The following is a 16940-nucleotide window of genomic DNA, read 5'->3' as shown; positions in this document are numbered from 1 at the left end:
GTGTGGAATTCCCTAACTTGGCTCTCAAACAAAAAAAAACAGTTTTAACACACTTGGCATCTGGACAGCGTGTCCTAATGTAGCTCAAAATAACAGATTATGGAAAACGCAGACTGCGCGCTAAGATGTGAAAGGCATCAGTTCCTGGTGGAGCAAACAGGTGCTGAGAAAAATTAATATGCTTCAGTAGTGAAACCACGGAGGAGTCATGCACAACAATGGCTTTCTTGTCCTTCCTCTTAGCGTGACGCTGAACGATGTTGAGGCAGTGCGTTACGAGTGTTACGGTCTGACTAATGGTGATAATGGAAAGGTCCTGACATTCACAAACAGCTCTGTTTCTGATAGCTTTCACAAAAAAAAAAGGATCAGAAATAGACTGACAACAGTTCAAATGTACCACTTAACACATCAAGGTGCAGTAACTACATGTGTTCCCTACAGACAGCAATCCCTTCAGGGTCATTAAAAGGCCTTCCTAAAAGTCATTCTCTCCGATTCCTTTGATAACATTTCTTTATAGCATGCGTGTTCAGAGAAGGCTACACATCCTTGCTGAGCTTGGTTTCAGTACCAAAGTACCACCTACATCTGCGTGGAAGTATACTTCTGCCAACTTCTCAGCAGCACGTAAGGAGAAATTCTCTCTCACATTTACAACAGGAACGACAAAGTATTAAAAACTGAGATGTAATTTCCCTTCAGCAAAAGGCTCCTAGAGGGGTAACTGTTTTTAATTAGTTCAAATCCTCTTGCACCTTTCATCGTGGAATAGCTACCCAACTACTTAGCTTTCAAGTGTGATATTCTTAATTTACAGGTCTGCAATTTCACACATGCTTAGGTCAAATGGTCCCTCAGTATTCCTATTCCCTCCAAAAACAGTACGTCTGATTGCAAAAGAAAGGCTCTCCTTAGTGCCAGAACACAGAAACACAGGACAGAAACCAAATATTTGCTAAGAATCACTCTTAAGACTAATTGCTTTAACTTGTTACCTTTCTGAAAATAGTTCTTTGCAAGAGAAGCAATTGCTCATGGTCTTCATCGCTGGCTTTCCCTGCTTGAAGCAGCAAAATTGTAAACTAATACAGGTTATCATTTAAGTTACTGACAACTCACACTTTATACGAGACAGTAAAAAAAAATATGGGTGACAATACATTCCTCTGAGGGACAGCTAAACCTTGATGCCAGGCTTTTAGTAACCATTACTAAGTTATGGGAATGGCTTTGGGGGGCCTTACTGGGTAGAGGAAGGTAGAGCAGTTAAAGGCCATAGTGCAGAAAGAGTTCCCTCTAGTTGCTTGCAAGGTCATATTCCTGCCAAAGCTGTATTCATAAATAAACCAAAATAGCACACTTTCCCAACATTCTCATGCATAGCCACTAAACCAAATCCAGGAAACTAAGCATCAACCCCCAAAACTCAAGTTTGTGTAAAAATAGGGATGAAATTCTGGAAATGGAGAAGAATATTTACAACTGGAACTATAAAAAAGAACCTCAACACACAGACATGAAGCTGCACAGTAAACAGCAAAATAAAAGTGCATTGGGGAAAGCTTCCAGAGATCCCTTTCTACTTAGACCTTAAAAGCTAAGAAAGGACTTTGAGTTCATTTCCTATCCCCTGACTAATGTCTTTATTTGTATGAAAGTGAAGAGTGGGGTGAAAACACATCTGACTCATTCTCAGTAATTTCCCCTGTAAAAAATATTTTTTGGAGAAAAGCGATATACAGACAGCCAAATCAAATTTCTTTTTTCCCCTCTCAGACAAAATTGGATCATGATTCATCACATACACAGTTGAATTTTAATTTATTCTTTGAACGAGTTTGTTTGTGTATTTTCTTGTAAGCAAGAATTAATACACTCAGGCACAGGAAAATGTTAATTTTATTGCGTCGCCTTTCCATTTTTACAAATGTTGAGTCTAACTCCTGTTGTCATTCCTTCGAGCCTGGGGGCAGGGGGAAGACAAATGTCTAACCTGCACACAGAGGTTCTCTGTTCTTTGTAGAGGTTAACGCTAACTTCACATTAGCAATCCCCTGAATGAAATTAAAGGATCCTGCCTGTCTTCAAGGCAGGCATAAATGGACGGCTATCACCTTCCTTAAGGAAAGCTGTTTCATATTTACTCATTCAAGCTGTAACTCCACGGTGCCACTCAACAAAAAGAGGAAGGTGACATAGGAGAGCATTTGGCCTATTAGGCTGACATAAAACTTTACTCAGTTCAGTGGAGTCCAAGTAGAATTTAGCCATCTGGTATTCATATATACATCATGTCGATGATGTTTGCCCGCTAAATGAGCGGCTCATGAAGCAACGCTAATGATGATAACCCTTCTGTTCTTTCAGTGAGAAGCTCAGAGAGCCCTTCAGTTACTGGAACAAAAGAACACACCCAATTAGATGTGGGAAAAGTCCCCATCCCTTATCTCTGCTGCAAGAGAAAAAGAAAATTCTGCTACAAATTCTCAGTGAGGTGGTGCAATGTGTTCAAGGGAAGAGATGAGTTGCGCACACCAAACAGCTCTGGAGCTGTGTTCCCTTCCCTGGGCCACTCAATGCAGACTCACAGAAGAAAGCACTCAGAACCCATTTATGCCTTAAACTGGCCAGCTATTACCTCAAAACATCCACCACTAAGAGGATTCAGCACAGACTCCTCCAAATTCACAAGAGAAGGTTACAGAGCAACTGTTGACTACATCTCCAAAGCGGGCACCAGGCCTGTCAGTGCTGCGCTGCCATAAATGCGAAGGGTGTAGTTACAGCCATTTGGTACCAACCTGCCACAGTCTTCGGAAACATCATGAAACAATTTGAATTCTTGTTTGAATTCAGCTCAGTTGTAAACAGAGGAAGCACAGACACCGTGTGTGCACTTCCGAGCCACTGGTGCAATACCAATCATCCGCTACTTGAAAAGCTTTCCAGAAATATACACACAGACAAAAAAAAAAATATCCATAAAATTATGTTTCAGTGGCCTTTTTCACAACTATTTTGCACCTTCCAAATCATGAGTTAGACATCACAAGCAAGTTTGGCTCTTGGAAAGACAAAAATGCATCTATTTCTACCACAAAAAACACCTTTGGTCAATAACTGGTCTTGTTTCTCTTTGCAGAAAAGTTGTAGCCTCTGTGGAATAAGCAAGCAAAGCAAGGCAATTTGCACTTGCTAAGTAACATGTAAGTGTTGTAACTAATTCTATATATCTAAATACCGTAATTTGTTCCAAACATTTTCCTCATCCCTAAATTAATAATGTCTAAAATTGTTTCCTAGACAAACAGAATGCCTACTTAGAAAGCAATTCGGCAAGAAACAGCAGTGTTTGAGCACGCACATAGATATAGATACATATCTATGTAAGGTATACACACTCATACACACAGAGTAAAGTAGCACTTGGTGTAAGTGCCTATTTACATACATGAAAGGAAGAGAGCAGGGGTCAAACCTTCACCCTCTGAGTGCAGGTTGCTTATCTGCTCACTTGGAACAGGGGAACTTCAGAAAAGCAAACTTGAGATGAACAGTAAATTCTGACACCAAGGAATGCTGCTATAGAAAGACACGTGGCATGATGGCTTTGTATTCAGAGCAGAATCGTATTTAATAAAATTAAAGTAATTACTCCAATCTAGTCAGCCCTGGTTAAGTCTCTATTGGAGTTAGTCAGCAAATGATGGCAAAATACTCTGGACATGCAAATGTTAAATACTTTCATTATTGATATTATTCTTGCAACTGCTACAAGAGCAGGCAAGTCCCTGAAATACTACAATGTTTTAACATGAAAAACAGAGTCAGTACTTTCGTCTGGCTGTTTTAAAAACAACACATCTTGTTGTACTAACGAAGTATTGTCTCAAAAACAGAAAAGCTCAGGCCCTACTGTACCACCAAGGAAATAACTTCTGGGAACCAACACAAACTAAAGAGTCGTGTCCATCTCACATCATCTAACACCAGCACATAAAGACTGAATATTTACAGAAAAAGGGGAACGAAAACTGCAAGACGGAAATAAAGAGGAGCAGGAGAAACCTACTTGCTCTACTTTGAACTTCTGTAACAGAATTAAGGTCTCGTGCCCCTCCGGCACTGACAGGCAGAGTACTGAATTACTGCTTGGTTACACAGCTTTAGCCAAATACCAGATAAAAATAAGAAAGCAATGATTGAAGGCATACGGGAGGAAAAGAAACACTGAATTAAAGAAAGGTTGAAAGGATCGGGTCATGTTTAGTCCTGCAAAACAAAGATTTAACCACAACCAACTATATAAAAGAGGTTATAAAAGAGAGCAACAATTGATTATTCTCCCTAGTCAAAGATGGCACAAAGAATAATAAGATAAACCATAAAAAGGAAAGTGAAGGACTGAGAACCTTTAGAACTCAAAGAGTGGAACAAGCAGCCCAAAGGCTGCAGAATACTCCTCACTTGAGGGTATTCAGGCTTAAGTAAACACCCATCTGTTAAAGAACATTTTGTTATAATTGCTCCTGCTATTATGCAAGGAGGTGGAACGAGAGTCTCAAAGTCTGGGGATTGGATACCTACAATTCATTTCTTTCATGTTTTTGAAACATTTATTCAGAACAACAAACATCTGGTTCTTAATCCCCCAATTAACACTGTTTCCAGCCCTAAGGAATTAATCATAGAATTCATGGAAGCCGTTTATTTGCTAGCAATGGAGTAAAACAAATTGCCTACAAACTTCTACATTGCTAATGGAGCAGTTTAATTGCCCCTCTTTTTTTTATATATATATATATATATATATATATATTTTAATTCAAAAAATAAAGAACAGAAAGTCATCCCTGGGCAGAAGCAGAGTGTCAGCAGAGGATTACACAATGCTATAGGCTCAGGCTCTCGTTCACGGTACTGACCTCCTTTGAAGAGCACTCTGAGATCTGACAATGAAAAGTACTGTAAAAAGTGCTAGATCCTATCATTAGTATTCAGGAGAGCAGCATTCTGTGGCCTGGTTGAATTCAAAGGGACCTGCTGGTACTTACGGAAGCAGATACATGTTACAGAAGATGGCTCTGACACTGCAGGCTTGCCTAGTACCCTTGAACCAACTTAATGCCTGCTCACTTTTTGTTTTTACCATTTCCACAATATAATATTTTAATGTATTCCCAGCTACAAAAATAAGCTAGTGTCTAAAATATCATCCTGATAAAGAAAATTTCATTACTGCTTGCGTTCTCAGAACCCTATACATTCTGGCACTCCTGTCGCCAAAGAGCTCTCCTGGCTACAGCTGGCCACCAGAAGATGCTTATTCCACGAACACCTCTTTCTTACCACCTCTTAAACCCTGCAGCTCAGTGGACTTACACCCTGCTGCTTTCAGCTGCTGTGAAGAAACTAAACGGAATGGAAAGTCAATCACCAAATATTCTAGTACTCTTTTTAAAGATGTCCTCCCTTGTAGGAGTGGAACGTACTGTTTATCAGTTTATTCGCATGGCTTTGCCACTAAATGAATTTTAAGTAAACATCTTTTATTCTTACTAAATAGATCTGCAATGAGTCACCAACACAAACAACATGCATTACGATTCTATCCAGCAATACAGACTCAGTAACAGCTCTAACATCTCTGCTAGCTTGGGTCACTCTAATTGACCACTGCAATTCATTTCAAGGCTCGCACTACTTGGACAGTTCTCAAAAACATGTTTTTGTTACTAGAGCCTTCTGTACACATTTGCTGTGATCGGTCTTTTCCTACCTACTGATTTCAACTATTGTTCTGCGTGAATAGTCCTAAGACATCAATTAGTAATATGAGGAACTGAGCCATTTCCCCTTATGGTCCTTAAAAACCTCTTTAGATAACTCTTTATCAGTACATTCCAAGTTGGTGGTTGCTTTAGCTTTGCATCTTTCTATGATAAAGCTTTCTGCATTTCTTATTTGATGTCTAACCTTTATTAAATTTGCAGCTGCTCTAAAATGTTAACATATTTATTAGTGCTAGATATCATGGAATGATGTACTAAGGAGGAAAACACACACCTCTCTTCATTTATTTAGTTTTAGAAGAAATAATTCTGAAAATCCTGTTAAAAATTACATTGTAGTGTTTTGGGATTGGTTTTATGGTTTTGTTTTTTTTTACCATGCCATTCCAGACTGTTGTTTGTCTGTCTACTTCTCCATGGCTCCAGCATACTTTAGATGACAATACACCTTCATATGGAGGCCAGGAAGATAGGTTTACCTTAATATTTAGAGTTGACAAAGTATGAACAGTCCAAGCCATGTAAGCCCTCCTCATTTATTCCTTGCTTTCCAAATTGCATCAAAACTGCGTATGTTCCTGTTCCTTCGGATCTCTCTGGAATAAGTTAATTCAAAGATCTGTCTCTCTCTAGCTAGGTCTTTATCAGGGACAGGGAATAGGACATAACAGGGTAGAAGAAAACCATAGAGACAAGATTGTCATCATTAAAAAAAAAAAAAACAAACAAAAAAACAACCAACCAACATCCGGAATTATGAAATACATTCTTATAGACAAGACCAGAAAACTGCAACTTTCACAATTCACGGCTTTGGGGATGCTATAGCCAAATCAAGTGGTACTAGATGCTACACACTGTGAAAGATCCTGTTCCTAACAATTTCCAACCTAAGCTATAACAAAAACAAAAAAAAACCAAATAAACAAAAAAAAAACCCCCAACCTGACACACCACATAACAAAACAACCCAGAAACTCACAATAAGACCAAACCCTTAACAAACCTTTGGTGATAAAGAAACCACAGCTAGGTTAGTATCCTGTGCACTCGTTTTTTATGGACAAGGGGCGTGCAGGGACGAAGGCTGGGCTGTCAAGCAAGGGTGATGGCAGGGAGCTATCGTTGCATCCGCTCCACATGGTAACCTGAACAGGCAGCTAGCAATTACAAGGCTCTTACCCCAATCATTACAGGCCTAAGAATAACTCTAGAACAACACTGTATTCCGGTTCTGCCATGCAAGCTCATGCTTCTCAGAATGCAAGGGCACTACCCAGAACAAATAATTTTTTTCTTCAGATTAAAATAAAAGTCTTAACTGGCTGGTCAGGTCTGCTCTGCATTGCACTGCTATTTTAGGTGGCAAGGAACACAGACAAACTACAATTTTTAGAAAATTTTAGCATGCTTTCTTAAAACAAGCTCTTTTTCAATGTGAACAAAGCATTCCACAGCACTTTTATTATTTCCATTATACACCCATATACAATGTAATGTCAATTGCCACCAAGAAACAAAACTATTAGCAATTACCATTACTGTGAGCTCTTCACAGAATATTTCACGTATCACATGAAGTCTACACTATTATTGGATGTTCTCAATACATGTTAGCAAATTAGATATTCCGGTAACTCCTGCTGTTAGAAATGTTTTTCCTGCATATGAAAATTTCACTGTCTGAGGTCTCAGCCTAATCGAGCACTAGCTACTAGAGTTAATTCTTTAGGAATTTTCTTGTCTTTCTCAGATTTAGAACTAAAAGCAGTCAGTTAAGAGTTAAATGGTAACTGGCAGGTTCAATGCTCCCAGACCTTACAAAGCTTTACTCTTTCTGGTCTCTCAAACGTGCATCTCCCCAGATAAGACAGCTTTCTGATCCTGAAAAGTGCAAAAAGCTGGCCAAACCTTGGAATGTTATATCTGAAGCATTTTCTCTCTGCTAAATACAGAAACAAAATAAGAATAAGCATCACAAAATTATTCACAAAGGATATCAAATGGCAAATGTTGTAAAAAGCCATTTCACAGTTATGAATTCTGTTGTCAGATTATTTTGAACACAAGTAATCTTTTTATCACCAAATAAAATCCCACCTCATCTTTTTATGTATCCAGACCCACTACATACCCATACAGGACTAACAGCTGATTTTCCCAAATAATACCTCCCCAAATGTTGCCGAGGCTTCTTACTTACCAGTTGGGACAGCAGGATCCATCGTTGGCTTTTCCCAGGTATTGATCTGCTCCCAGGTAAATCCATTGGTTCCCAAGGCCACACTGTAACCACAATTACTGTAGTGCTCATCAAATGAGCAACCACCTAAAACCAAGAAAAACAGAGACATTTCTGTATTAATTATTTATTCCTCTTTATGGTAGTTCATTTACTTTAATATTTAGTACCCAAGTTTACACAGGGGAAAAAAGGAAAAATAAAATTAGTTTCCTCCATATTACATTTCAGGCAGGAGACAAGTTACCTAGAAAATATTTTTTAAACTTTCCACTTTTTGCATCTTCTGGAAGCCTTTGTTCTCTTCTCTCCACACTACTGTTTCTTAGATCAGTTCCCTTTATTTCAATCTATTGTCTTTATGTTTTCAGGGACAATTGCACGTGAGGTGCACGTGCAGGAATATTTGCGTTTGGATCCTAGTAACTGATACTTCATTACATAAACCTCCCAGTCATAGGTTTAAAAAAAAAAAAAAAAAAAAAAAAAGTGAAGAAGGAGGAACACAAATGGTAAAGCATAGCATCACTGTTCCTACAGTGAATCCTTTTTTTTCTTTTCACTTTTAAGCCTTAAATTGCACAAGATTGGGTTCCAACTATGAAAAGTACAGCCTTCCTTTTAACCATCTCTTATGCATAACCACACGAAGCTCAGTACAGCACACGACCATTCCTCAAGCTCCTTTGAGTCAATACTTCTAAGTACAACCCTTTAGTTTTTCAACAAGAGAATAACAAGAAGTGGATGGCAACTAGCATTCACACCTTCCAGACTGCTGACTAAGTGATCTTTCCTACTGCAATTCCTGAAATATTTGGAGGTAGTTAACTGTCATAAATAACCTGGCAGCTGTCTGAACATTTGTGAATCAAGGGAAGCCCCCGATTAGTGGAATGAAATTTTGCATGCCAACAAAGATTTTCAAAACTTGCATCATGCAGACAAATCTCGTCAGGATATTCCCTGGTGGGATACTCCCGCGCTGGTGTCCCTTACACTGCCTCGGGCATATTCCTCTTCACATCCACTCAACTTAGACTGACAAACTTATTTCAGTACTGGATCCATTAGATCAGGCAGCCTGGGTCCTTCAGTTTAGACCTTAATCACACCAACAGTGTCTCTGTACCGCTTTGGTTTTCTCTCTTAGGGAAGCGAGGACCATTCTTCTCTGCAGACACGAGTCCTCCAAAGTCAAACGGACACATCTAACACTTCACAGCTGCAAGGACTGAACCATGCTCAAGGCAACACTAACTTGCTCTGCCAAACTGCCAGTTGCTCTTGACACTAATCAGAGTTGTATGCACGGAGACATTCCTGACTCTTTACTCCTTCCCACAGGCTTCATTGCCTACACATCCACAAAAAACAGCTGGTACGCGAGTGATCCATGTGTCCTTTGCAGTAAGGATTATCCAGAACTTTGAGGCCTTCTCTAGTTTTCAGCTATATTTTCTATTCTATAGCTCCCAAAAAAAGCCCAAACTTGTCACAGTTCCTATGGAACGCCTCATAAATTACAGACACAAATATATACCGTGTCATTAATATTTATTAAATCTTATTCTGTTAAAGGACTTCACATGCACTCTGACTGCAACTGGTCTAACTTGTTCTACAAAACTTCACTTATTATTTCTATTTAAATATATACTAGAAGGATTTGTTGGGTAGAATACCTGACACTTCAAAATACTCTGTTGCTAAAGAAGAGTTTAAAGGTCAAGCTTGTCCTAAAAAAAAAATAACAATTTAATTTGATGTATTGTATATTTTCATTATAAATAGATCTGACTTCAGCAGATTTTATGACCCTTGCAAGCTTGCCTGTTTCAGTACAGCCTCTGCAAATATTTCTGAACTGTCATTATTTTACAGTGTTTTAACAATTCTTGCTTTAAATTTACTGTACTTGTGAAGCTTTCCCAGCTGTCAAAATGAGCAAGATTACACTTAAACTGTTTCCCTAATTTTTAAAATTTAATTTAGGTGAGAAAGTTCAAATTTAAAATATTAAACATGCTCATTAAAACGTCTAAGGGATTGCGTGTTCTGGATTGCGTGGGAGTCTGCGATGCGACTGAAAGTCACCTTTTTCACAGTGAGCGGGTATGAGAGACGACATCAAACGCTCTGCTCTCAGTCTCCGAGCGAGGCGTTCTCATTTTGATAGAGTCACTTTAATAGTACAACTTCAGACATACCCCATTTCCACGCAGCGCACAGCAACAGCCCTGCTCCGAGCTATTACCTTGAAGGCATTGTAAACAAATTCTCTGATTGAGCCAGACAATTGTACGAGGCCTCAGGTACAGAGAAAATTGCACTGGAGCTGCTACAAAGTCCCAGAAGCAAAATAAGCGATAGCAGCAAAATATGGAGTAGCACTCCTCATTTAAGAAGAAATGTAATTGTCGATACCTTGGTATAATCAGCTAAACAGGTTATTTTATACATGCTGAGGTATGTAAAAAGTTGGAGGAGAAGAGAAAAAGGGGATACAGTGAGAACTTCTGGAAATTAATTGGAAGTTTCCACTGATAAGATACAACACCTGAGAATGCTTTAAAGTGCCTTGTCCAAAAGTCAAAGCTAACCTTGTAGTACAACTGGATAAGAAAGGAAAGGATAAACTACAGAGAGCCTTAAAAGTAGCAGCCAGACATCTACCTTTTAAAGAAAGAAATGTTTAGTGGAGAAACCTCCAAACACAGAGTGACAGGGCAATAAGCCAGGAGGATTAACCTACTAGAAGCAACAGAACTGGAACCTGGAGAGGTGAATTTGCAGGAAACTAGGATAAGGAGAAAAAAACCAGAGTCAATTTTAAAGGCTCAGACAAGCAGGCTGGCTGCACAAACCTCGGGTACCAAGAGGAGGGAACTCTCCATCCACCTCTTGCTGCAGTGTGTCAAAAGAGAGCAGAATTAAAGTGAAATAAAGACTCAGATGGGACCCAGAGCCATTTTACCTTGTGAGCTAAAGAGTCGGCAACTCCTCTGTTCACACTATTACAGCATGCATTGTATTAAATAGGAAAGAAACTTCAGAAAGGGGGAGGAAAGAATCACAGCATCACAGGCAGTCACAGTGTCTTGTATTCATATGTGACCAACAAGTATATCTCAGGTGGCCTTAGTTCTATCTTTTTTTTCCAGAACATGGGAGACAACATTACAACTGCAGTTACAGGCAGCCATCTTCAGAAAAGCAATGGTGGAATTTCCACCCAGGTTCACCTCTGGAATTCAAGATGCATTGTGCTCTCTCCTGTCCTCTTTCACTGACCTTGGTGCCTGCAGGATAGCTTTTCACACAATTCCTCCCCACTCTTTCTGGCATTTTGCTCTTTCTTGAACGTGTTTTTCCAGAAATGTCACCAGTGTCGCTGAGGGGCTCAGCTGCCTCCCGCGCCGGGGCCTTGAGGAAGCGGCCATGACGCACAGCCAGGCTGGGCACAGGGCAGCACCAGCCTCTCCTGGCAAAGGCCGCCCCTCCAGCCCACCCTGCTGCTGTGGGGCAGGGCACAAACACCTGCTTCTCACTGCAGACCCAGCCTTGAGGGTGGAGTCGGGCTGCATTTCCCCCTGTGCTCTCCTGGAAGAGGCACCAGGTAGGCTGAGGGACACGCCACAGCACCATGTCGCCATGCTCGGATCTACCTCAGAGACAGCTTGGGCACTGCCCCAGACAAACAGAGTAGGCTCCATCCATCTTTTGGGCACGCAGCCTCACTGAGGCCAGCGTGCAGACCAGGGAACCACAGGAACCTGCCACAGTAAGGGCTCCTCAGGTGGGCCCTGCTGAACAGAGCACACCCTACAAGCTCTAGTCCCTGTTTAAGGAGGGTAAACTGGGATGAGGAGGAAGAGTTTGAGCAAAGTGTGGCATACTACTTGTCCTGTAGAACACTGCTGACTCAACATGAAAGTGCTCTTATGTTCAAGTGTGTGTGTTCAGGACAATAAGCTCCTGAGCGAGCAAGCGAGCTCAGGGCAGAGGTGCATCTGATGTCTGATGGCACTCGCACAGGTGCTCCTCGTGCTCATCTCATGGGATCCAGTGATCCACATGGCTACACAAGCACCCAGCAGCAAGACCCTTAGAAATTCAATTAGCCCCCCGCTAATTAATTTCACTTTAATCTAAAAATTTATCAACATATTTTAAGTGTCCACTTACACAAGGATAGTAACTCCAAAATGGGCCAACAGGCTAAAACAAGCACACGTATTATTTTCACTGATGTCAGCATAAGTTTAATTTTCAACATTTTTTAAGACAGATAAACTACACCTAAATATGCTGGAAATTAAAGAGGGGCGGGGGGGAAAGGTTAGATCCATCCTAATGCAAAGTCATCCATTACTGAAGCATAACTGCTCGGCAGCAGAACAGGGCTATTTATATAACATAGAAAAAATAATCCTCAAATTGAAAGAAAAAGATACCACTCAATGACTTAAGGTACCAGGCTTGCACATTGTAGTTTCAGCCTCAATAGCACAGAGCTGTTGGAGGAAAATCAAAACATTTACACTATCACCAAAATAGAGGTTCTACATCTTCATAAAATGTTAATAAGAATGAGGATTTTTAGGAAGCAAACTGGGATCTTGGGTCTATCCCTTGGTTAGCTGAAAATTAAACAGCAACAAACGCAGTTGCCAAAGGGGGCGGGAGGGTGAAGAGGAAATGCGGATGACTTTGATATTGCTAGATAATGCATGTGGTGTTGACCCTTTTTCACAAAATGAAACCCAGACAAGAAGCTTTTCCCTTCCTAAAAAGGGTCATATTGAAGCAAATAACAGTTCACATTGGAAGGATAAAATATCCCTTGTTCTACACCACAGGCTTGTAACAATGCCACTGCTCATCTGAGTGATGCTAATTAATCTTGAGCAGACCTATCATCAGCTACTGAGACTGGCCCCCAGATTAAATGTAAACCAGCCTTGCATAAATTGAATGCCTCCTTTGAATATATAATTGAATTTGCAGAAGTGTGCGCCAGAGGGGTGTTTAAATAAGTGCACAAATATGATAAAAAGAACTTCACGCCATTATATCTAATTCAGTAAGCAAAAATAATGGCAGGGCACGTTCCAATTAGTGTTTGATTTATTTATTTTAACAAATCCAATTAGTAGAATGTTTTATAAAGTCATCCAATGTCAAACTCTCACAGACTGCTCAATACTGCTCAAAAGGGATAAAGAAATACGCTGATGTGAGAAACCTCATCGGTTATCCTGCCTTTCTAGATACACGTAGGAAACAGCACAACATCAGACATCATTTGATAGAGCATTTACAGCATTCCTAAGGCAAGGAGGGTGTAGAGACAGCGAGAACATCAGTCTCATTTGTCCCACTCCAGGCCTTTCTTCTGTGGCATAAGTACTTAGCTTTCTCCTTTTTTTTTTTTTAAGTAGAATTTTAAAAGTATGCAGCACTTTTTTGTAGAACATCCCTTTTGAAGCTGTCACGAGAGCTGAGATTTAGTCCATCAGTTTAGACCTTAGCCTCACAAAATATGAGGAAGCAGAGACAGAAACAAATGCTATTTTGATGAGGTAGCACTTAGGAACTATCAAAATCCAGAAGTTAACATACCACTGTTTCTGATCATTCAATTCTCATCTCTTCCAAAGACATTCTTGTTTACAAGGGCTGGAAGAGATGCTCATTAGGGTAAGTTCTATTATGAGATTTATTGTATAAAAATCCATTTATAACTTTTTTTTTTCAGACTGTAGAGTCCATGTAGTAAATCCCTGAGAAATTTTATTACATATTCTTATGGAAGTGGGAGAGAAAGTATAATAAAAACATGCATGCAAATCTTGTGCCAAGTTGCTTCATTCAAGAGAAATCAAGAGATATTGGGGTTTCGTCCCCCAGGAAAGAACAGCTAGTGCTTTCTACTCCTTCTTGAAAGATTAAGACAGAAGACAATAGAAACATGCATACAAGCAACCCAAAATGCTAAGTTGAACAAGAAAGCAAATCCAAATTCTGCAAGACCAGACCTATTTTTAACGAGCACTGTCCAACAGCCTCAGCTCTCAGACATCATGCCAAAGAGAAGGACAAGTATGGAGGGATTGGAGGAGGGCACTCATCACTTGAGACATCATCAGTTTCAACCATAACAGCCTAGAAGCAACGCGTTTTGTATGGCCTTAGGTACCTGACCAGCACAGGATGGGAAGCTTCAGATGGGCCAACAGTAACTGGGAGTCTCATTTGTCAGAAAATCATCCTTCTGCCATCACATTACCAACCTGCTGTTGTAACTGGCCAATTTCAATCAGTACTTTATTATTTCACTCAAGTACTTATTCTACATTCCTAAATTTTCAAGGAAAAGCTTTCTGCAAAGAGAAAAGAGTTATCTTTGCAGAGTTAAAGGGCACCACATGTTCACTGTGTGTTTAAACTCAGGCTCTACAAGGGAGAGAAAGATGCTATGACTCCTCAAACTGCGGGGAAGGCTTTGACCAATTTTTGTGCCTCACTAGTTAACAGAGTATCTACACCAGGAGAAACTGAGGAAGATTCCCCAGTGTGTAATACGGTATAAAATCCAAAGTAAAGCATTCATAACATCTTTTTCTGATGTCAGTTGTTCAAGAACTGAGCTTAGACCTAGCATAAATTCAGATAAGTCACTCAGCCATGAAACACAAATCCACTGAAAACCAGGCTTCTCTACTTCTGGTGCTCACAACAGTGCTTCTCTCAAGGTATCCAGATGTTCTGTGTTTTAGAAGCAAACATCAGTGATTTCTCTAGTGCCTCAAACACATTCCCTGTATGCGATTTGGTTTCTGCTGCAAACATCAGTCCTCACTGTCAAGGCATCATTCATCTGCCACAGGACAGTTCCATTTGTTTGCTTTCCATCTTACTCTTAACATAGTATTAGTAGATTGACATGCAAGCAGAAGAGGTGTTATCTACACTCCAGAAGGTGCTAGTCCTCTGAGATTTTGGTAAAAATTGCCTGGCTTAGGAATGGATCATTCTTGTTAGGTTTAACTAAATTTCATCGCTTTTGCACATTCTCTGTCCTAGCAATGAGACCTTTCAGATGGGGCAGCGGGCAGAAAGCGTGTGCTTGTTTTTAAATGCAGTGATGAAAATCGCTTCACTTCAGGATTAATATATATATGTATAGGTTTGGAAGTTTTTTTTCCTAAATGAAGTTAATCCTTGAAAAAACTGAATGCAGTTTAGAAAAGCTCTTTACTTCAGCTAGAAACATTGCACACCTATTTCCACACACAGCTTACAAGCACAGTTTCCACATGCACACACACAACACATGCATGAATACAATCAAAGGTTGCACGTTCGTTGCATGGCACCCTATGGCCATAATCAAAATATTGCTAACAGTGCATAAGGGATCGTGTACAGTCCTCATGATGCCACCAATAACATAGCTTAATCTTATGAAAGGGACAAATCAAACAGATCTAGCATTGTCTAGTGATACATCTCAAGACAAAGTGTCTTCCCAGTAATAAGTTTTTTTCCAGCACTTCTCCGCAGAAATTATTGGTCCCAAATGTGGAACAGAGTTTGACAAAGCTTATGAGATTTCCTCCTAATCTCATGGAACCACTCAGCTGCAAAACAAGCACTGTGGCTGGGATCCTAACATATACAGAACAAGTATTTAAGCTCTATTTCCTGAATTTGTCAGGTTGAGCTAAGTTTTCATTCTTAAATTCATTCTTAAAGGTTTCTCTTTCCAAAGCTTGCCTACAAGTCACATAATTTGAGCCCTAGACCAGCTCATACATTCCTTACTAATTCTCTACTTCATAATCCACCAAGGATCAGTGCAATCACTTTGAAGTATCCTAGGAGTAAAATTAACACTCAGTGTCATCTGTTTAAATTTATAATGTCCAGATCTTGGATGACTCATCCAACTTCACTTGCCAGAATGTATGTCCTTTGTTTAATACCAAGAATATCTTTTTGCTTCTGACAGCTTAGCTGTCACTATTCCAATAGCTCAGTATTAACATTTTATTGCTTTATTTAAGTATAAGTATATACATATCTATAATCTCATTGGATTTTCTTTTTACGCTACAGAACAAAGTCAGTTAACACACTACATTTTTTCAAAGAACCCTAACTTCAGAAGTTCAGTTTAATTTCAGTCTGCTGAAACACACTGAGACTTATTTACATGAAAAGTTTTCAGGCTTGCCTATTCCAAAGCAAGGAAACTTGCAAAATTAACACCAGTTTTCAAAAGCATAGAATATTCTTAAATAGATATTCCCAATCATCTTTTCTTATTATTCGAGATAATAATCTTTTTAATTCATTAGTTGAGTGGCTTTCCACCCTTGAAGCACGCTTTTGCTTTATTCATAGTATGATGAAATGAAGATTCCTTTTTAAAAATGCAAATTCATAGCACTTATATTTAGACTACAAGAATAAAAGCAAGATACTCAATTTGTTTCTTAAGTTACAGGACCATTTTTTTTCCCCTAAAATAACACCATTCTGTATTCCAAAAATCCATCTTAAATGATTAGCCATGTTTGTGGAAGATGTGCTTAGCTATATTTTTAAGTAAAAATCATTTATGGATATTCATTTTTTGTGCAAAAAAGATAACTTGCCTTTTCTTCCAGCATCTGAAAATCCTTGGGTCTAATTATTCAGTGTACCTTAAGAGGATTATCTAACATTGTATTTATGGTGTACTGTATTATGTTTTCACCAAATTCTGTATCAACTATTGCACCGGAGTCTTGATCAGTCAGAACTGTCTATTGATTGAGTTCATTTCAGCATTTTGTAACATCACATGCAATACCTATTCAAGCTGTGCAGTCGTTTAGATTATGTACTTATTT

At 39.4% G+C, this 16940-nt stretch overlaps 1 protein-coding gene across 2 annotated transcripts in view; it reads right to left on the bottom strand.

Annotated features, from left to right (window-relative positions):
- Nucleotides 1-16940, bottom strand: part of PTPRT (protein tyrosine phosphatase receptor type T) — a 444344-nt gene that overhangs the window by 317442 nt on the left and 109962 nt on the right. For both annotated transcript variants that reach the window (XM_086760452.1, XM_086760451.1), the window contains exon 2: nt 7999-8124. In XM_086760452.1, coding sequence (XP_086616578.1) covers nt 7999-8124 — 126 coding nt within the window. The remainder of the gene's footprint in view (nt 1-7998; nt 8125-16940) is intronic.

This window comes from Chlamydotis macqueenii, chromosome 16 (assembly GCF_036417535.1).
Source record: "Chlamydotis macqueenii isolate bChlMac1 chromosome 16, bChlMac1.mat, whole genome shotgun sequence".
In the NCBI taxonomy this organism is placed as follows: Eukaryota; Metazoa; Chordata; class Aves; order Otidiformes; family Otididae; genus Chlamydotis; species Chlamydotis macqueenii.
This window is presented reverse-complemented; position numbering and strand designations above follow the sequence as displayed.